This window comes from Argentina silus (genome assembly GCF_951799395.1).
Source record: "Argentina silus genome assembly, chromosome: 9".
Lineage (NCBI taxonomy): Eukaryota > Metazoa > Chordata > Actinopteri > Argentiniformes > Argentinidae > Argentina > Argentina silus.
Window position 1 is genome coordinate 15,823,031 of NC_139663.1, and position 21,477 is coordinate 15,844,507.

At 42.5% G+C, this 21,477-nt stretch overlaps 3 protein-coding genes across 4 annotated transcripts in view; 1 reads left to right on the forward strand and 2 right to left on the reverse strand.

Moving 5' to 3' along the window:
* Positions 1-21,477, forward strand: part of apol (apolipoprotein L) — a 194,109-nt gene that overhangs the window by 8,733 nt on the left and 163,899 nt on the right. The gene's annotated exons all lie outside the window — the stretch shown is intronic.
* eif3d (eukaryotic translation initiation factor 3, subunit D) lies at positions 182-6,166 on the reverse strand. 2 transcript variants are annotated; one of them, XM_083677278.1, is made up of 16 exons: positions 6,055-6,166; positions 5,235-5,360; positions 5,087-5,132; positions 4,814-4,950; positions 4,340-4,425; positions 4,160-4,232; positions 3,839-3,954; positions 3,434-3,566; positions 2,540-2,687; positions 2,199-2,329; positions 1,932-2,017; positions 1,535-1,664; positions 1,270-1,412; positions 897-1,089; positions 632-725; positions 182-322 (listed from the first exon to the last, which is right to left on the reverse strand). In XM_083677278.1, exons 2-16 carry the CDS (start codon positions 5,355-5,357, stop codon positions 309-311), a joined length of 1,653 nt encoding a protein of 550 aa, XP_083533404.1. In that variant the 5' UTR covers positions 5,358-5,360; positions 6,055-6,166; the 3' UTR covers positions 182-308. The 2 variants fall into 2 exon arrangements, with proteins under 2 accessions (XP_083533404.1, XP_083533403.1); XM_083677277.1 differs by having other exon boundaries at positions 3,839-3,960.
* LOC310809211 (somatostatin receptor 3) lies at positions 13,534-14,958 on the reverse strand (the record flags this gene model as incomplete). The annotated part of the gene is made up of 1 exon (XM_083676405.1): positions 13,534-14,958. The coding sequence occupies one exon, from the start codon at positions 14,956-14,958 to the stop codon at positions 13,534-13,536; it is 1,425 nt and encodes a 474-aa protein (XP_083532531.1).

A 21,477-nucleotide genomic window follows, 5' to 3' on the forward strand; every position in this document is an offset into this window, starting at 1 on the left:
GGCACTAACACTTAACATGGACACTTGTGTACAGAAATATAAATTATGATATATATCATAACACTTGATTACCATGACAAAAAGTCTAATCAACTCCACACTTCATACACGTTCACAGATTAATGTCTGCTTGAACCATCATTTTTCAATTGAAGAATAATGATCGCTCCTTTAAAAGGGTAAGAAGACGACATAAATGAAACATGACAGCCATTCTCTCAGATCTTTATTTGAATGTTAGAGGGTAACGTGTGTAGAGTGTAACGTGTGGTACAGCCCATTTTGGTCACTGGAACCATCTCCACACCTCAGTTCTCTTCATCTAGAAACAGGAGAGAAGGGAGAGAAAGAGGGAAAGAAGGAAGACAGGAGAGAGAGTAAAGAAGATGAGAATGTTTCCACCAGTAAACATAATCACAGAATTAACATTTAGTGGAGATTGTTTGAATGTAATGTGCAAAAATGTCACAATTAAACAGTATATGCTTGTAATATCGTTCACTTCACTCAAACGTCTATCAAATATTCTGAGAACAGCTGTTGTCTTCTGTAGCAATGAGCAATTAGACTACTGCCCACACGTTGCATATTTACTTCAGCATATGCAACATTGTCTTCATTTCCATCTCACCTTCCTCCTCCTCCTCCTCGTCATCCTCCTCCTCTTCCTCATCTTCATCTGAACTGAAGGTCCCATCGGGCAGGCTGTATACACGGATCACTTGCTGTTGACGAAAAAGCAGGAGATATTGACTCATGATATCCATATGTATGCTAAAATCTATAGATCAATATGGAAGCTCTATATTGAAACAATTAGACAGCCAGTCTTGCAGACAAGGCCTGTTCTGGGGTCCCATACAGACGTAGTGGTGAGTGGTCCGGGCTTGGCTCACCTTGTTGGGGTCCTTGAGGATGAGGTACTTGCCCTCATCCAGTTTGCGGCAGATATCGATGACACAACGCAGGATGCCCCAAGCGTTCTCCATGCTCAGATTGATCTGGCTGGCAAACTCATTGGGCTTAAACTGCTGGGTGCCCAGGATCACGTGACGCGCAGAGTCCTTTGAGTGGTAACGAGACACATACCTAAAACGTAGGGGAGGGAAGAATATTATCAGTCACTTCACAGAGAATGTACTGAGGTGAACAAACGTATCAACAGATCATATTTGGAAATTATCAGCGTGTATGAGTGCATTGCTTTTTCCAGTTGTACACTGTGTGTGTGTGTGTGTGTGTGTGTGTACTGTGCTGTAGGGTACTCACCCTAGCTTCAGGTACTCAGAACCGGCCAGCATGGCACAGCAGGTCCAGCGGGCCAGTTTGTAGCTGTTGTTCTTCAGCTCTGTGGCCAGAACAGCTCCTCTCTGGGAATCCAGCTTCTGACGCCAGTCCACTCCATTACAGTGCTGAGGAAGACGAGAGGCAAAAGAGATCAACAACTAATACTGTACTTGGAGAAAATTAGGGCACTCTTGCACTCTTGTCATGCCCCCCCGCCCCCCCCACACCTTTTCTCCCCCTCACTTACCCTGGAGTCCCACTCGTTGAGGGTCTTGATGTTGATGAAGGACACCTCTCCGTTGGCCCCGGTCATCACTCCGTCATGCTCACAGCGCACGATCAGGTCAATGTCCTCCCCTAGCTGCCAACGACGGTACCTGGAACACAAACACACAGGTCAGGTTGTGGTACTGTGGTACAGATAAACCTCTCACACTACAAACCCAATGGAAACAATGTCAGCAGGGGAATGGAGTGCTACAAGACACAGATTAGATGGATCTCAATAAAGACGGAATACATCAAAGTAATGTGCTTACGTGTCTTTGGAGATGCCCAAGAAATGTTACATTGACTATGAATGGTTCAACTGTGTAAGAGGCTGTATGTCGTATTGATTAAAACCAGTAGGGGTCAGTACCCACCTGTAGGCAACAGAGGCCACTTCATTCTTGTCAATGTCCTCCTCCACAAAAGGATTGGGGTTGGGGAACTTGTGCCTCTCACCTCCCTTGTGGTAAAAAAAAAAGAAAAGACAATTACTTTACAAGAACATTCAAACAATGGAAATCCTATGGTGGTGGCTTTTAAAAATTCTAGTATTGCTTGCTCAGTCACAAAAAAATATCTCTGTCACAGGGGATAACTAGACTGTAAACCACTCAAGTGTATGTAGTTGGAGGTGTACTTACCATACGCAAACACTGCTGGCTGAAGTTGTGGTTAATGTAGGTTGCCTCCATAGCCAGGTTACGTGGTGAGTTGAAGGAGTTGCCCTCATCCTGAGGTGGCTCGTTGGCAGTCTCACTCACGGTCAACAGATCTGAGATTAACCATAACAGATGGTTAGATCAACCAAACCAGGAAAATAACTAAATCTGCTCATAGCATCTTCAGTGCCACTTCACCTAGCAAAGGTAAATACTACTACATAAAGCTGGATATGATCTGATTCACCATTAGTCCCATGCAAGATATTTTTGATAGGGTGGACTAATAGGTCATGAGTGGATGGACTTTTAGGAAACCTCACCAAAGTCAGAATTGTCTCTCTTGTCAAAGAAGAGCTTGTTGCCCACTCTCTGCACGATGATGTCCCAGGAGTTGACTGAGCGTGTGCAGCACATCAGGGTGGCCAGGATGGCATCAGTGGCAAACACATTGCCCTGGGTCTTAGCCAGCTGGAGAAAAGAGAGGGTATACAGGGGAGGGAGTCATATGACAAAGCATAGAAGACCAAGATCCACTCCAACAGGGCGAAGGACACAGCATTCATTCCACTACTCCATTAGGGCAATGGGCTTCTATCTGGCTCCTCTAGCGTAGCCATTAGAAGTCAGCAACTAGTCCAAAATGCAGCTGGCAGACTCCTGACCAGAACCAGAAAATGTTACCATATCACTCGTTTTATTGCATTGGCTACCAGTAAAACAGCGCATTGACTTCAAGGTCTTGCTTTTAACATGTAACGCCCTAAACGGTCTTGCATCTGACTATTTAGCAGATCTGATGAACTCCTACCAACCCACTCGCACCCTCAGACCTAAAGATTCTGGATTGCTTGTCATCCCCTGCATAAAAAACAACCAAAAAAACAGCTAGAGGCAGGGCTTTTTCTTAACGAGCACCACTTCTGTGTAATAACCTTCCTGCCCTTATTTAGATCTGCATACGGTTGCCCGTAGAAACTCCCTCTCCCTACTGCCATTCCCCATCTCCATATATACACAGTGTGTGTGTGTGTGTGTGTGTGTGTGTGGTTCTTTGGTGTAATGCTTTACTAAGAACAGAAAATAAAGTATTCAAGTGTGTGTGTGAGTGTAAGTGATGCCATTTGTCTAATCTAAAGTGCAAAAAAGATAAGAACTGCCTGATCCCTCTGTTCCTTGATAACGACAACTCTCACAGTATGATTACAAGCGTGTACCTTGCGGATGACGGGATCATCGGTGGTGGTCACGGTGTGGAAGATCCTCTTGATGCTCTTGAGGGACTTCTCATTACGAGTGGTGACACGGTCAAAGGCCTTGTCATAGTGCTCCAACGCACCGCAGCTCTCACTTAATGGAAGAAAGGCATATAGATCAACCTCACTGTATAGAAAAACATACTGTATATACTGTCCCACTGGTGAAAACTCTAACTCATCACAGACAACAAGCAGCTTGAGCATCTTGACTGTGCTATCCCTTGCAGGTTAAGTAAAGGTCTGGCCTTGAAATCTTGGTACACTGAGAAGATGAGTCACTCACATGATCCCTTACAGGTAAGAGTGAACGTTTTTCATCTGAACTCTGTAAGCGTGAGTACTGTGTGTGGATGAGTTACTCACACTTCAGTAGGGTCAGCCACCTCCATGTATCTCATCTTCATCAGCCTGGGGAAGTCCATCTCCTCCTTCACCTCCCAGTCACTCCGGACCTCAACAGACGAGTCCCGGGGTTTCAGCTGGGACTTGAAGAATAAGTAGGTGGGGGGGAAAGGGGGGAGGGGAGGAGGAGGGAGCAGAGAAGAGAAGACACAGGAAGAATGGTAGCGTTAGCAAGTGTGCAGTGGGTGACCACCGGGTCAGATGCATTACCTGAGTCTGAGACACATCACAACATGGTTTCACAAGATGGTCAGGTGGTGGACTCGTCACTTTGTCACATACCTGGGATTTCTGGTCCCACTTCTGACGCACACCAAACTGCTTCTGGAACTTCTTCTGCAGGCGCATGCGATCCCTTGACAGAGCCAGATTAGATTAGAGTTAAAGAGAAATGCAGGGATTGACACAGGTCATAATAGAGAGCCACATATGAGGTGGATTGGCTGATTGAAGGTAGCTCACCTTTCCTTCTGCTTGGCGCTCTTAGGCAGGGTCTGCATGTTGAACTGGGTCATGTTCCTACGGTCCTTGTCCCTGCGCAGATTCCTCTGTAAAAGTAACAAAAGATATAAGCCTGAGTACAATGAATCCAAGATGTGTGTGTGTGTTTCAAGTTTATTTGTTACGTCTCATACACGAGTGCAGGGAGTAAAATTCTTGGGCTCGGTTCCTTGACAATGCAGCATACAAAACATAAATAATACAAATAATACAACTACGCAGTAGTGCAATGAGGTAAGGACAAGACAATAAGTGACATAGTACAAGATAAGTAAGACAAGACAATAGTGACATAGTACAATATAAGTGAGACGGTTGGACAGTGACGATTGTTGGGGACACAAAACAATAGTAATTTGCAATAATTTGAGTGTGTGTGTGTGTGTCACAGAGCAGCGTCTTTTCTACATTTTGTGTGTGTGGTTTGTCCTGTACCTGAGCAAACCTCATGCGGTTCCTCTGGTAGGCAGTCTTCTGCGTCTTCGCAGTGTCCACCAGCTGGAAGCTCGTCTCATCCTCCTCATGGAAGTAGGCATACTGACTACCACCCCCAAACTGAGAGGAGTACTTATCTGTCAAAGCACACATTTTCATCAAGACATTGGCTTAAAAACCATAACGATTCATTGACTCAACATAAACATTTAGAATGAATGAGACACACTGGGTTCACTGGATTTGACCATCTGAAGTTCAGAAATCACTCACTTGTGTATCTCTTGTCCTGGTAAGTTGCTCCAGTCCAGTCAGCCACCTGCAGAGATGAACAAAGAGAGAAAAGAAATGGGTTTACTGAAGCCTTCTCTTGAAGCTGAAGTTTAGGACGAGAGATAACAGGGGGCAGGGGGAAGCCTACCTTTCCCAGGCGGTCCCCTTTGCTGAAGGGCTGGTACGGCATATCCTTGAACTTCTCAGGAACAGCACAGGGTCCCCATCCTGAAGGGTTGTCCTGGATCTCAGGGGCATGGAACTTCGCCATGATCTGAGATGGGAGAACATGGATACAACAAGAACATGTAGACTTCCAGCAAAATACAGATTTGGGATACTCCCGTATAACGTACAGTACATGAGATTAGGATTAGAGTTCAATAGATATCTACATTACGGGAGTGGTACTACTTGGTCGCAGAGACGGTCTCAGACAATGATCAGCACTGCTTTCTCCAGCTAATGCACTTGGCACCGCTCAGCTTGCGCAGTGGACTAGTCATCACTGACCCATCATGATCATCAGTCATTTTACTGTATAACAGCTACAACCTTGCCGTTGAGGTAGCATTTGAGGTAACCCCGATTGGGTAATCTCCGTAAGGAGGTAGCTTTCCAGCTAACGGGAGTGATAAGCCTCCTAGTCCTAGCCTAATCGATATTACAATATAGAGCAAGATATGGGGTCTGTGATGTGACAAAATACGGGGCATCATAAACAAGGTAGGATCCAGCTGGCCAGCTGGTTAACAAGCATCTCTCTGTTAGCATGCTGCTACAATGAATCAACACGCCTACTGCTGTTTCAGTTGACGACAGCTAGCTTAGCCAGGTGGCCGTTAGCAAGCAAGCTAATTGGGTGGCAGGCCACGTCCTCATGAGAACGTCTTTCGCCATTACGGCCTTATACATCGTCATAAACCTTTTATTTTCATCCATCTTTACATATGTTGTTAGTATCTCACCTTAATGATTATGACACCCTATCGGGAGATTTTAATCAACCAGACTGCAGTATCACAAGCTTTCTTCCAAAGCGCCGGTGAGAAAGGAAGTGGTAAAGTACCGTAAAAAGGGTCGTTCTTTCTGTCGTGAAAGCTCTGCTCAATTACGACAGTTTCTTTTTTTTAAAGGTGCACACCGTAGAATGTGGAATACAACTATGTGTGTGAAAAAACTATAATCATCAGTATTAGCTATATCTTTTTCTGAAAGTATGAAATTGCAACTTTACTACAATGGTAACCCAGTACATTATTGTTATGACAATTGATAATTGATATGACATTATAAAGAAAAATAAAGTCTAAAAAGGCTCTGCGATGATGTCCATGAAGTCTCTGCATATCAAAGCATTACAACAATTTGTTATGAAGTAAAAAAACAAAAACATTTTGCTGTAGGCTAAGGTTGAGGTAGGTACCCTATATATTATCAATGGTTGGTACCCACATCTAGATGGATAATAATAATAATAATAATAATAATAATAATAATAATAATAATGCATTTATGTTGTATAGAGCTTTTCTCAGTACTCAAATACACTACATTTCATGGAGAGAACAAGAATAGATAATAGTAAAAACAGTAAAAAATAAAACAAAATAAAACAAAATAAAAATAGTTAAAGATTAAAAGCAAGTTTAAAAAGATTATTACACCTCGTGGAGTCCTCGGGTGTGAGGGAAAGACATGGACATTTCTGAAAACATGCCTCTCAATTTGCATCCAATCTCTCTATCTGTGATACCAGCCCCATAAACTATAATTGGGCAGAGCTTGCTGAAGGTTCATTTGGATTTTACTGAAGTCAAGTCAAGCCTTCATGACTTTTACAGACATACATTAATTCAAATTGCAGAAAGTGACTATCTCAAATCCAAAGTGACATCTGGGGGTATAGCATGTCCATAATGCACTAAGCCTATGCATTACAAGAGCATAATTGCTCAACTTCCTAAAACCATCTGCAGAATTGAATGCGGGCTCACAGTAAAGTTGATACTAGACACTAGATACAGTTTCCTCTCATTACTCATTTGTCAGCAGTGACGTTAAACAAATCGGTCAAACTGTTGTTCCATGGCCTTCTTCTACCATGTGTAAATTTCATTTTGTGGAAAGTCGATTTGATTACCGGTACATCACAGACATAATTGTAACATCTTAATGGTGCATACTGTGCAAATTGGAAGTCTTGAAAGGCCTTTTAATCTGTAATTAAGGTGATTATATAACTAAATATGTTCTAAATATTAGATTAGAATGCAAGGTTGTCTCTATGGGTACATTTTATGATAACTCTTTGAGTATACTGTAATTTCATTCACCTCTAGCCAAGAAAAACATCTGTGTCTGTGTATTATACTGTATATGTAAGCACAGTATTCAGCATTGCATTCCATTCATAGTCCTGCAAAGAATATGTATGTTTTGAGAAGAAACCTCAACACAGTATGAGTAATTACTGATACATAATTGCACAGCTTTGAAACCTTGATCTTCTGACATCTTTTCATGTCTTTATGTGTTTTGTATGCGTCTATTTAATTGTCCGTGGTTAGTCATAGGCATCCAGTCTCTCACTTCTCTAAAGAGAATGCTGCTGTTTATAGGCTGATATCCCAGGTTTCCTGCGCAATGCATTATGCAAGAAATGCCTTTAAAAAAACAGGAGGCATGTGCCATGTGCTGAGCATAGCTAAGCTGTGGGGACATCATATTGACATTGATTCTGCTGATTCTGCCTCCTGTTGGCCTGACATATTCTGTCAGAACACTGTAAGCATACTAATCATGCTATTTACTGAAAGGTGACAATGAATAATTCTTCTAATTAAAATGCACTGCATTAGACACATTTTTAGCATTCTACAAATGTATATATTGGAGGTGGACTATACAATAACCAATTAGAGGGGCTGTTAATACAGAATCCTGCTGTCCTTAACAGCTCAATTATTTTTTTGTGGGACCAGGTGTGTGAAAGTCCTAACAGTGTAAATGCCAGTGGCCCCAGCCTAAGCCACGTTGACAGAGTGGATGCTGAAGTATAAGTTCTTTTGGTGTGTGATTTATGAGATCATCAGGCTGTCCGTCTAGTGATGGGGTAGAGAGATGGTATTAAAAGACTATCGCAGGTGGTGGTCTTTCTTGATTAAGAGTAATTGAGAAGCCTGGAGTGGAGCCGGTGAGAAAAGGTCAGCTTATAACCTGTGACAGGAGCAATTACAAAGCCCCCCTCAACAAAATCACATATGGAGAATGGGCAGAAGGAAATCAATCTATCAGCATGCGTTCAGCATGCTCTCACAGGTTTTGGGAAAAGGGCAGAAACCTTGTTCCTGCCATTGAAAACCCAACAGGAGCAAATGAGGATGGATGTAGGGATCAGAGGTCAGTTTCTAATGGGTAGACCAGACACAGTATCTAATGAAAACTGGGGAAATTGATCTGTGTGGATCAACAGTGTATAGAGCTCACAAGTCTTCCTCTTACCTTACGGTAGATGGTTGGCTAGCCAACTTCTCATCTAACCCTTTGACGACTGCAAGTAGTACTAAATAGAGGATGTGTCTCTTCTGCACATAGAATTTTCTTGTTATGAAGGCCACATACAGAGTCACTGTGTATTCAAGGTAAAATTGAACACTGGTTTTCAGGAAGAAGACAAAAGAGTAGCTTGCCCTTCAGAAAGAGGGTCTAATCTATTCTGCCCTTTCATTCTTGTTCTCTACCTCCTCCCTTTTCTCTCACTTTATCCCTTGTTGCTGCTCCATCCACCCACGTACCTGCCCTTCTCTCCATCTAATAACAGCACACTCACAAAACTTTTCTTTTAATCTCTTCTTGAGCCAGACTATTGGTCTCTTAGCAACGTGATTCATTCCCTTGGAGACCTGCATTGCATGGAGTCAGGTGTTATTCTTGTGCTACATGTGTGACACATGTACATGTCGACTCTGCTGAATTTACAGTAATTTAGTGAGAGCATCTTATAATGTATCATCAAGTTGTATGGCACGTATTTGTTACTGTACGCATGTGCTTTGGCTGGCACTGGCTGGTGCTTCATACACAGTGTGTGTTCAAAACAAACATTAAAAATACCATTGTCAGGTGTGAAAAGAGAATCAATAAACAAACTAGCAAGCAAACAGACACACATAACATATTTCTCCATTTGATGAAATGCCAAAACCGCCCACAGACCAATTAATTTGCTATTTTTAAAGAAAACTTATTTGTTGGTGCACTTCAACGATACAAAGACGTAGAAAAGGGACTTGAACAGGAAGGCATAGGTCATAAGCACAGTATGGGGGGGCCATTTCCTCTCCCCTACGCATCGAAAGGGTTAGGATCAATCAGGATCAATCTTTGGTACTGTAAGATTATTTTAAACGGCAGAGTGTATAGGAGATGAGGGCCTGTGCTTTCTGTTCAGAGAGTATGGAGAGTTCAAGCCCCTCTTCACTGCTGTACAGTATGTCTCCCAGCTGTCATGATACCTTGATTTTTCCCTACCGTAGTTGTGGGCTATTGTTGTATTTAGCCATGTCTTGAGAAAGAATGCCATGCAACAGAAAGAATGTGGCGAGAGATAGAGATCTGACCTGAGTCTCTGGTGCTGAGAATTAGGGCCAACATGATTGAGAGCTCTTCTTAATGGAGGAGGAAATAGTGGTGCATATAACAATAAGAATGCTCAGCAGACTTTTCAAGCTCTCTCACTTTTGGGAACGTTGCAAGAATTCAGCACTTTAATAGCGACACAAGTTGAGGTGTCAATTGATCTCTTATGCTTCCTTTTGAATGATGCTCACAGTCAAATTGTGTAGTGTAGAGAACACATGGCATCAGTGTGCGAGGAAGGAAACTGTTAATGGTAACTACAGTGTAGTCAACAACTGCCGCCTGTGTCTCAGATACATTCATAAAGCTGCACTTTACCCACCTGCTTTTTCTAGGCCGAACTTGCGGTGTGCACTTGAATGCTGATGCTAATCGAGGTATTGGACATGCTCCAATATTTGGGAAGGAAATTACTGACAGCTGCTATGTATTAGGCCGTGGCAGCCTCCACTTAGTGTTGATCTCTGTGTCTCTGTATACACCCTTGAATATGGCACTGCGGTGAAGCAACACACACCTTTTCTCTCTCCCCATTCAACACTTACATTTTTATATCTCAGCTTGATAATATCTCAAGGCCTCCGAACAGCTTAGAGAACTCAGGTTCTGTCAATGCGTCACTCCTCTTTCATCACTCCTCTTTCATCCCACCTCCTGTACTGTGTTAACATCATTAGGCTTTAGGTAGATCCCCAGATCCCTATTCCTTAGAGAATGTAAGGTAAGGCATCATGGATGTTTTGACATGTATGACAACAGGATGTAGCCAGCAAACATTGAGTGCTCCCATGTCTTTATCGCAGAGATTCTCAAAGCTATTCACCTCTGCAATTGTTTGTACATCACTTTTACACACCACCTTACTAACACACACACACACACACACACACACACACACACACACACACACACACACACACACACACACACACACACACACTCAGTCATATTATGTGTGAAGAGCTTTTTCTAGGAAAATCTAGGTAGGAGTAACTGGGATAAAAACGTCTAGTTCAAGTACTGCATCAGTGCATTAGTAGAGAGCTGTGGCCAGCAGTGGCCAGTTCCCCAAAACAAAGTCATTTCATATTTCAAGAGTATACAGCAAAGGACCAAGATACAGTATGTGAGAGAAACATCTATCACTATTAGACCATCAGACCACATCAAAGGATTTAGCCAAGTGTAAATAATATGAATTTGGTTGTTATGGATTACTTCCACTTGTTTGAAGTCAATAAACACAAGACACAAATATCAGACAGCTGTTCCACAGCAGCACATCATCTTTATTTTTTAAAATATATTAATCTAGGGATTGGTTCCTTCTGAGGCACAGCACACTGAAACTGCATGAAGAACAATCATGAAAAAAACAAACAGGCGCCGCATCCCTCATTGGCCGATAATACCCTCTCCCATAATCCAACATCTAATTGTCTATATCTCGTTTCCCAGTGGTCTCTCTGTACCCATCTCTGGGCATAGCTAAAGCTCTTAGACTCACAAAAAGAGACATCATGCACACGCACACGCACACGCACACGCACACGCACACGCACACGCACACGCACACGCACACGCACACACACACACACACACACACACACACACACACACACACACACACACACACACACTGATAGTCTTTTGGCCCTTTGGACATACCACAGAGTGCTCCGTTGCAGGCAGGTAAAGTAGCAGGGAACAAGTCAATCAAAGTCTTGCCCTTGGATTGAGTGATTTCATGCAAAACAAACAGCACATCCGGATTAGATAAATAATATTCAATGACTTTCAGGATAGCATGGGCCCTCTGTTATGTTCTTACCCTTGAGGGACTGGTAGTGTTTGCACAAGGTTTCCATAGTAGCCCCTGCCAAAAAGAGTGAATAATATCAATGTTAGCAGAGCGCTTGCCTGTTTGCCACTTTGTGTGTCCATATCGTACGTGGGTGGGTGTCTGTGGGCGTACGGCACCCAATGAATCACACAGACTCATAAAGATACCATCAGTCGACCAATCGTGTGGCCATCTGACTGCCACTTCTACGCCTACATTAAGTACTGGCTGATTATCGCTGAGGGAGGATCGCACAAATAGCGTGAAACAAACACCAGATATGGCATAAAAATCCCACACACACTCAAACCCAATTCAACAAGTTACCTTTTACTAGACAGTGGCAATTGTACAACACTTCACATTATACTGCTTTTACAATTCTTTATACAGTTATGTTGTATATATGAAATAAATCACTTTTAAAATGCCTTTAACTTTGTTTTCACACCTCTCATTGTGTCTGTGTGAAAGAGTGAGCGTGGGTGTGGGGTAGAGGCCGGGGTAGTGGACAACACAGCTTTATCATGGATCAGATAACATTGTTCAAGTGTATTTACTGCACTCAACCTATAGTACAGTGTGTATATCATTGAGTGTGGTGCAAGGATCTGAGGAGTGAATGGTGGAGGGTACTGTAGGTTAGGTAACCCTAACCCTAACCCTAACCCTATGATACTGGGAGGCACTTTACATGTCGGTCAGTCTCAGTCAGTTTTCAGAGATGTTTACCTGGTACTGCCTTATTCTCACTATACTGGTGGAGCTGGTCCATGGAGACTCATGGCTTTATGATGGTTCTGTCATTACATACATACATATGGTGCAACTGTCATCCATACTGTAGGTGTGAACCTAACTTTATCTTGGCTGAGTGTGTAGTAGTATTTTCACAGATGAACGCCATCTCACAAGACAGCATCAACAATTTCTTACACTTTGTTGTCTAAGTGAATATGGTGATATTGTACTGTTGAATGAAAAAGATTCATTAAACAGACAGCACTACAGTACAAATCAATTTCTCTTTAGTCATACTATTCACAAGATGCCTGCTTATGTCTCCATAACATGGGTGGGTAGCATCCACAGCCTCAGCCTCACAGCTGCCAGGATCTCAGCCATTCATGCTCTTATTTAACCTGGCTTATCCTCATATCCCCTCAGGTCTTTTCAATCTCAATGTCTCCAATGTCTATTTCCCCAGTCATACAGTATCTGCCAAATATCCTTCAAATTACTGTACAAGAAAACAGTAGTTTATTTAATCTGTAACTCAATAACTTGTGGTTTCCTCTGGGTCCTTTCAAGGAGCACAACTTGTAGGCCTGGTTACAGGAACCAGAAGGTCGTGTAGCATGGCCTTGGCTTACAGTAACTATCACACATGTTCAACCTTGATGTGCCCTTTTTCACTGCATGCCAACTCTTTTTTTTAGAGCAAACGTTCATGTCTCTTGTCCCTCTAGTCCAGCTAAGGTGTAGGTTGGATGTATTGTATGTGAAGTGAAGTTAAAGTACATTCAGAGAAATTGATTGTCACATTGTGGAGTAAAAAGGTGGCATACAAGTACAAAGTTCAGAGACATACCTCAGATGAGTGTGGATAAAGGCACAAACATATATTTTTTTTTACGTATAAACATAGATTAAGCTGTTCAAATGTCTTCAGAAACAACTATGAAGCCTAGCTCATGTGCTGTTTTCATAAGCAAGATCACTGTAACACAAATTCCACTGAATGAATGCAGAGTCCTTTCACTCTCAGTCCATTGATCAGGAATGTAATCATAAATAAGGAAAGGCTTGGCCCTGACGAGCACTACCGTACGCTTCTCTACACAACGTGGATAGTTCTCTTTTACTCTGGCTCATTCAATAAACCTTAAATCAATACTACAAAATAATACTGTGAGTTCACTTCAAGTAACATAAACTGACATTCAGAGGCAGTTATTTTACATTACAGATAGCTTATCTCCAGCGAGGTGTTCTTTTCCAAGGGTTCCTCTGGCAGTGGTTTGATGCTCCCATTTTTGGCTCCATTCAGCAGGGCTGAAGAGTCTGGCCCCTTTGAACTGGCATCCCCAGCTTTGGCTTTCATTTCTGGGGAGGCCAACTCAGATGCCCCCGGAGCTGGTCCCTTTTCTAAGAACAGGGCACGGGAACTCTCAGGCTGTCCGTTCCCATTGCCATTCTGGGCGATCCTGCTGATCTCTATCATCTCTGTGATTTCCTCCCTGTCCTCCTCTTCATCGTCCTCCTCCTCATCCCTCATGGTCCTGCCCAGGTTTTCCCTGGGCATCAACACCCTCCTCCTCTCCTCCTGCTGCTGCTGGCGCGCCGTTGGCTCGTGGCTCTCCACCTTGCGCGTGGCGCGGCACAGGGCCTTGCGGAAGCCTCGCTTGAAGTTGTCCGAGACGAAGCCATAGACGATAGGGTTAGCGCAGCTGTTAGCATAGCCCAACACCACCACAAAGTAGTAGAAGCCCTTGTACTCTGGGGGCAGGGACACCAGCAGGTTGATGATGTTGAGGGCATAGAAGGGCAGCCAGCAGAAGACGAACACAGCCACCACGATCACGACCATGCGGGTGACCTTTCTCTCCGACTTCCTGCGCTTGGTGGAGGTGGCATGGACCTTTTTGCCAGAGCTGCGGATCTTGAACACTATGAGCAGGTAGCAGAGGCAGATAATGAGGAGAGGGCAGAAGAATCCCACCGTCGACGTGTAGATGATGAAGGCAGCCCGCCAGACGTCTGTCGGGTGAGGCCAGGAGATGTTGCAAGTCTTCTTCTGGACATTGGCGAAGATGACCACGGGCAGGACCACCAGGAAGGAAAACGCCCACACTGTACAGTTGACCAGCTTGGCCACCTGGGGTCGGCGCCACTTGGACGAGCGTATGGGATGGACCACGGCCAGGTAGCGGTCGATGCTCATGACGGTCAAGCAGAAGATGCTGGTGAACTGGTTGATGGAGTCCACGGTCATGACCAGGCGGCACATGAGGGAGCCAAAGGGCCAGGATTGAAGGGTGTTCTGGACGGCCAGGAAGGGCAGGCCCAGCATGAAGAGCTCATCAGCGATGGCCAAGTTCAGGATGTAAATGTTAGTCACCGACTCGGTCTTGGAGTAGTGCAGCACAATGTGGATGACCAGAGTGTTTCCACCAAGGCCGATGATACAGACGATGATGTAGATGAGGGGAATGAGCACTCCTTCTACACTGGGACCTGAGGGGCTCTCTGGGCCTGTGGAGTTGGTGGAGTTGGTGCAGTTAAACAGGGTGTCATTGAAGAGGGTATCGTTGCACAGGAGCAGAGACAGCGGGAAGCCAGGGTAAGGGCTGGGGAGGGTGTCGTTACTCCACACCTCATCTTCCATGTCTGCACTGGGAGGACGTGTAGTGGGAAGGACCAGGGGATCTCTGGATCTCTCAGCACCCACCCATCTGCCCTGCGGGGGAGACAAAAACAGAAGTTATGAACTGAGGAAATCTTTCATATGTTTTCCTTTTATCAAGGGACATGTTAGTCATGTGCTTGTGTGTGGGAAGCGAACTTTTCACCACTGTCTTACTATTTACATGTGTTTACTGATACAATGAGAGTGCTGTTTGATATTCTATTATGAATGGTGATCAATGCCCCCCTTTCTCAGCCCGGAGCACTTATTTAAGGTAGAATGGGCATGCCTGGTGGATGTCCTGAGGATATCGCGCCTCATCTGTTGATAACACTTGTAAATTCTATGCCATGGTAATGCTGTATTTGATGTTGGGAAAGGTATTTAAGGAGAAAACAGAAATACATTCTTTGAGTTTTGGTTTAGGTCTGCGTGCACCAATCTCTTTTGTGTCCCTGACATGCATAGCCTAAGACTTATGGTGAAACTTCCATTAGTTTACAACAGTCTGTACATTTTGTGTGTTTCTTTAAACTATTAAATTGGTTATTTTGTATTGATACTCTATCCTCATTCTTCCTATTTGCCTCATTGTAATATTGTGCGCGGTTCAACTAAAACAGCACAACACACCCATGACCAGGTTTTCATAGAGTTCACTTGATGTTAAATGTTCATGTGCATAGTTGACCAGTAGACTCGAGTCATTGACATAAAGTATCGTAACGTGTATAATAATCGTAACGTGTGAACTCCTCACTACTTCTTGTAACTCATGCATGGACATGGCCTATTGGGATTCTTACTGTAAATCTAGGTTCAGAGATGAGCGAATCAGTATCAATCATTATTGATCTTTTGCAGTCAGATATAATGTAATGTTAACTTGTGTTAGCAGGTCATTTGAGCACTATTATGTAGAGTCCGGTTAATCATGTCCATAATCGAACTGAAACCTTTTGTGGCTGATTTGGACTAAGACACAACAGCAGCCAGATGACAAATGTTTTTGATTTATTTTAAAATTGTTTTCATTTTGTCCTACAACATCATTCAGGTGACAGCAATGTTTGGTCAATTCTAACAGGCGTGAGGTGCTTTCAGAGGGCAATCATAAGAGATGGAGACATCGCCGTCTGGCAGTGTGAAAGCACCTGTTAAAATATGTCAAGTGAGTCGAAAGACAAACGATGAGATAAGATAGGTAAAACAAAACACAGAGAACACAGGAGAGCAAGCAAAGGTAGAAAAAAATGTAATGATAGGAATAAAATGATGAAAAAAGACAACCAGACGGGATGTCAGTGAGTTTGAGGGCCATGAGTCAGACAGGAAACAATTAAAGTGGAGCGTGGAGAGGAGGGATGGGGGGACATTGACTCTGCAGCAACACCCGTGTTTGGCTTGTCTTTGTGGCTATTGACACCTCAGACAAATTAAACAGTGTGTGTTCCCACACAGAGGAACTGCCGGGGCTAATAATTGACATTTTATTAGTAACCAGGCACTCTGGGGAATGGACGACTGTGCAGCTCCTCTGCCAACACGTGCGCTGTCATTGGTGTGTGTGTGTGTGTGTGTGTGTGTGTGTGTGTGTGTGTGTGTGTGTGTGTGTGAATGTAAATATGAATTTGCGTGTGTGTGTGTGTGTGTGTGTGTGTGTGTGTGCACAGTTTGTGTGAGAGGGGAGAAAGCTTAGGCAAGCTCAAAGGCTTTGGAGGGGCCTTCGTTTGTGTCTATGGAGTCCCACGCTGAGTAAACATCCACCGCTGCTGACGTCTCTGAGTCTGAGTTCTGGAACAAATTAACACCTGGCTCTCTCCACCTCCTGCCGTCATAGATTTCATTAAAAAAAAAGAAAAAAAAAAAAAAGAAAGAAAATGAATGACCCTTAGGTTGAGACACTGTAACATACAGCAACATATCAATGTAGCTTTATAATAAGAATGTCAAGAACATTTTGCTTTGATCTTTAACTTGAAACAAGCAAACGTACTTTAGGAAGGGATTAGACTTGATTTGAGAAATATGTACAGATCTGGTTCAAGCTTTTTTCCTATGTCTCGTGTTCCAGGAGCTGTGAGATACACTTCACCTACAGAACCTACAGTTTTAGATTTGATCTAATATGGTATTATCTAATAAGTCTAAGTCTTTTGTCTTTAAAATGTCATTTCTTTATTAAAGTCTGAGATGATATCACGACAGAGACTAGCACAGACGTGAACTGAGCTCATTGATAGGGCTCATCAAACGCTTTGATTTTTCATCACTCTAATGAAAAGCTGTTTTAAGGAGGAAGGCCCCACTGGTGCTCATTTTATTGGTCGGTGAGAGAGAGAAGCCACATGAAAAGAAAAAAGCTAACCATGAAAATCAATGAATAACAATGAACATGTTTGATGTTGCAGAAAGAAAAATATTTTATTTCTCTCCATTCACTTTGACTTTCTTTATATCTGCCTATTGTACATTTTCAATACCCACAAACAGCTTTTATTGTTGCCACCCGAGTCGCCTGATGTTAAATCTCAAACATTGCTGCTGGTTTCCCTGAGCTCCCAACACGGGGAGAGAAAATACCCTGGGATTGACATAAATCAAACCAAACCAAATAAAAGGCACACATGACAGAGTAACAAGATCACACTTCCGCCTATGCAGAAAAGGCTGCTTTCAGAAGTCATCTTCTCTATACAGTAGTTGGTAAGGGAAAAGAGAAGAAATATGTTGCATGTCTTCTTGTCCTGCATTTATATGATCAATTACAGATGACACTGTGTGTGTGTGTGTGTGTGTGTGTGTGTGTGTGGGGGGGGGGGCACTAGTAACAGCTTTATTCCTATCTACTGTATATTCAATAATGGATCCTGTTTAATTATTCCAGTCAGGTCCCACGTGTGACAAATTTCTCCTGAATCCTCTGAAGCCTCCCACTTATCTACAGTATTTCTCATATTTTAATTTGTCTCTCCACACTAAGCACCTGTGGCTCTCACTATTCCTTCAAATCCTCCTTCGTTGGGAACAATCTATTCAATTTGCAAATTGGGGTTCTAAGCTGGTGACAGGTCACGAGGGAGAAAGGCATATTGTATGAATAGAGACACGTGTGTCAATTTCCTGTCCTAAAACTGCCACATGGCAACCAACAAACAGGTTTGATAGAGCCTGGTCTCTGGTGGGAGCTGCCACAAAGATTAAGTGACCACCCCAGAGCTGCACCCATGCAATCAGCCTTTTAGACCAGATCACTTTGAGATGAATGCAAAAGATCACATCTGCACATATCTCTTGTGATGTTATTTGTAGCAATGACAAGGCTCTTGATTGACAGGGACTGCTAACGTCATGCTGTATGATGTCTTTGTATTCTTTTAATGCCAGTTTATTTAGATTTTCTTTGATTCGGTGAGTGGCTTAACTCATGTTGAGGAATCGCTTGTTTCAGGTCTCTCCTCATCTATACAATATCAAGCACACTCAAAATGCAATGATGAAGGAATAAATTATATAGGAAAGGAGAAGAGCTGAAAGAGTTTGAATCCTAAAGCCCATCCAGAGGATTATCAGGACTATTGAAGGTGAAAACACCCTTATCTGATACCCGAGAGCATTGTTTTGGCATTGTGGAGACAACCCAAATAAATAATCACGTACAGTACAAGATTAAACATTCTCTCCTGTTTAGTCTGATGTGCCTGTGCCAACTATTCAATTACCACCCCTGCTACACACAAACATACTAGCCATGCAATAATATCTGCCAACTTACAAATGTGAAAACATGGCAATTTCATAGCTCAGTCAATATTGTTTGTAATGATTACACTATTTCACATTGACATGTTAAATGCTGTGGGAGTACATGAGGGCCTATCATTGTTTTCAGACTGAATACATGCAATGTAGCTCATGCAAAATAGCACTGTTATGACAGTACTGTTATAAGACTACAGACTATTTTTCACCAAATGTTTCAGATAAAGTGATGATAATGACTTGAAGTGAAGATGCCAAGAAACACAAAAACTTATCAATCTAAGAAAGTATCAATCAAATTTTTTTTAACTAATCTTATCTCGCCCTTGAAACAGAAAGCAATCTCTACGATTCTTGCCTCATAAATATTATAGTTCAATCTTTTTCCCATTTCATGGTAATCACAACACATGCTCGCTTCCACACGCACGCACGCACGCACGCACGCACGCACACACAAATGTATAAAAGATAAATGTATATACCATTCTATGTGGCTTTCAGTGAATACTCAGGTAAACCTATTCACTGAATAGCTCTGCGCTTGGCTCTCATCCTCACTGCCTCAGTTAAGAGTCAATACGTTCATTAAGCTGCAGCTTTGTTCGTGGAAGTGAAGGAACTGGACACATTGATGTACAGTACTTTATACATTGTACAATGTTCTGAAAGGTGCTTTCAAATTAAATGTATTATTATTATTATTACTGTATCTAGCAGCACAAAAGAGCTATGCGAAGCTAAGATTGAGCACATAACTAACAGTTTTCACAAATCAGAAAGCTTTCAGGCATAATTTGTCCAACATTTCCCCTGATAAGAGAGGTGACAATTCCAGAATTCAATCAGTTCCACTGCACTTTAGTATATAATTAATCATATATAGGACAAAGAAATAGATGAGAAAGATCACTATTGAATGAAAGGTGTAAGCAGCTGTTGTGATACAGATTTATAATGTGTTTGGTTAGCTGTTGGCACAGATTACCTAAGTCAAACACAGAGAGCCAATGTAGACAGGGCTCTTGATGAATGTCTACCATCACCCATATGGGCCAATCAGTTAATTTGACATTTTAGGAACACTACAAATAGCTAGTAAAGCCATTCTATGACAGGGTCTATCCTGCCCACAATGCTCCTCATACATTCTCATGAGATATCCATCTGATACACTAAACAACATGCAAAGCTATGAACCACTAAATTAAACATTGAATTAAACATAAATGGTCTGATAAAATGTATATAATTCAAATAGAGGCCAAAGGCAAGCGAGGGGGATTTGTCTCGAACAAGGCAGCAGTGTAATTATTGGAGTAGGAGAGATGCAGAGATCCTGCCTATCGAACACTGCAGCTCTGTTGGACTCAGGATGCAACACAAAGGTCAGAATCTGACAGCCGAGCTGAGAGATGCTCACTTGAAAGGTGTGCTCTGTTTCAGAGTGGAATCACGTCTTTAGGCTTTGAGTGAGAGCCCTCAAGCCATGCTACAGATACTGTGCACATTTCCGTGACATGGTTCAGCAACATGGTTCAGTAACATGGTTCAGTAACATGGTTCAGTAACATGGTTCAGCAACATGGTTCAGTAACATGGTTCAGTAACATGGTTCAGTAACATGGTTCAGTAACATGGTACAGTAACATGGTTCAGTAACATGGCTCAGTAACATGGTACAGTACAGTACGCTCCTTTTATAAGTAGTAAGGCATGATAGAGGTTGTTGCCATTAATAAAATAGTGATGAATAGGAAGATATGAATCCAGTACTTTCACTGTTCATATCTGACACAGTGTTAAAATCAGTGTCTTTCAGTGCTGAATACAAATAGGGCCACATGAGAACCAAGGTCAGTTCACTATTAATAGCATTGCCATACAGAGTTATTAAAATCCTTATCTGCTTTCAGCTTTCTGTAGAACTCTCACTTCCAATAGCTGAGATGAAACACTTAACAGTGAGCTGAACATTCATGCTTAGAGTGAAATAGAGTGAAAAAAACATATGAATGCCACTAATTCTATTGTGGCATGTAATGGTTATAAGCAATAATTGTTGTCAAATAGTTGTCATTCTGCCATAAACAAAGGCAAGTATGTGAACATGTAATTCTATGGGTCTGAGTATACTATATGCAAATGGGAATGTAGGCTACAATATAATAGAAAACGGCTCAATATAAGCTACTCATTGTCTGATAAAAAATTAAATAAAAAAAAACATTGTTGGATCACTTACTGTATGCATAATTTGATGTCCGTTCTGTATGTAAATGCCAAATGCCATGTGACCACATATTCTCAGTGTGCATGTGTGTGTGGGAAGTGCCAGAATCAACGGGTAAGGGTGTGTGTGTGTGTGTGTGGGGGGGGGGGGGGGGGAGCTGCTGGGAACACAGATTCCCCATATGGAGGCTCACATTTTATACAACGTTTTCTCTCATATGCACAGATAACCATGTATTTTAAAAAGAAACATCTGAAAGATGTCTAAGATTCAAATTAGCCAAGAGTGCTTGAATAAATTAAGTGAGTGATGACCCAGCATGTCTATAAATGAATATTTTATGATTTGTTAATATAATGTTATTATTTTTAACCTCCTCTCCAGAGAGACAGCATGATCCCCATCATCTTGTGGAATAAGAGGAGAGAACAGACCCTCTCTTCAAGGCTCACTGGGTCAGTTACCTCCGGAGCCCCACAGACAGATGGACCTCACATCCATTT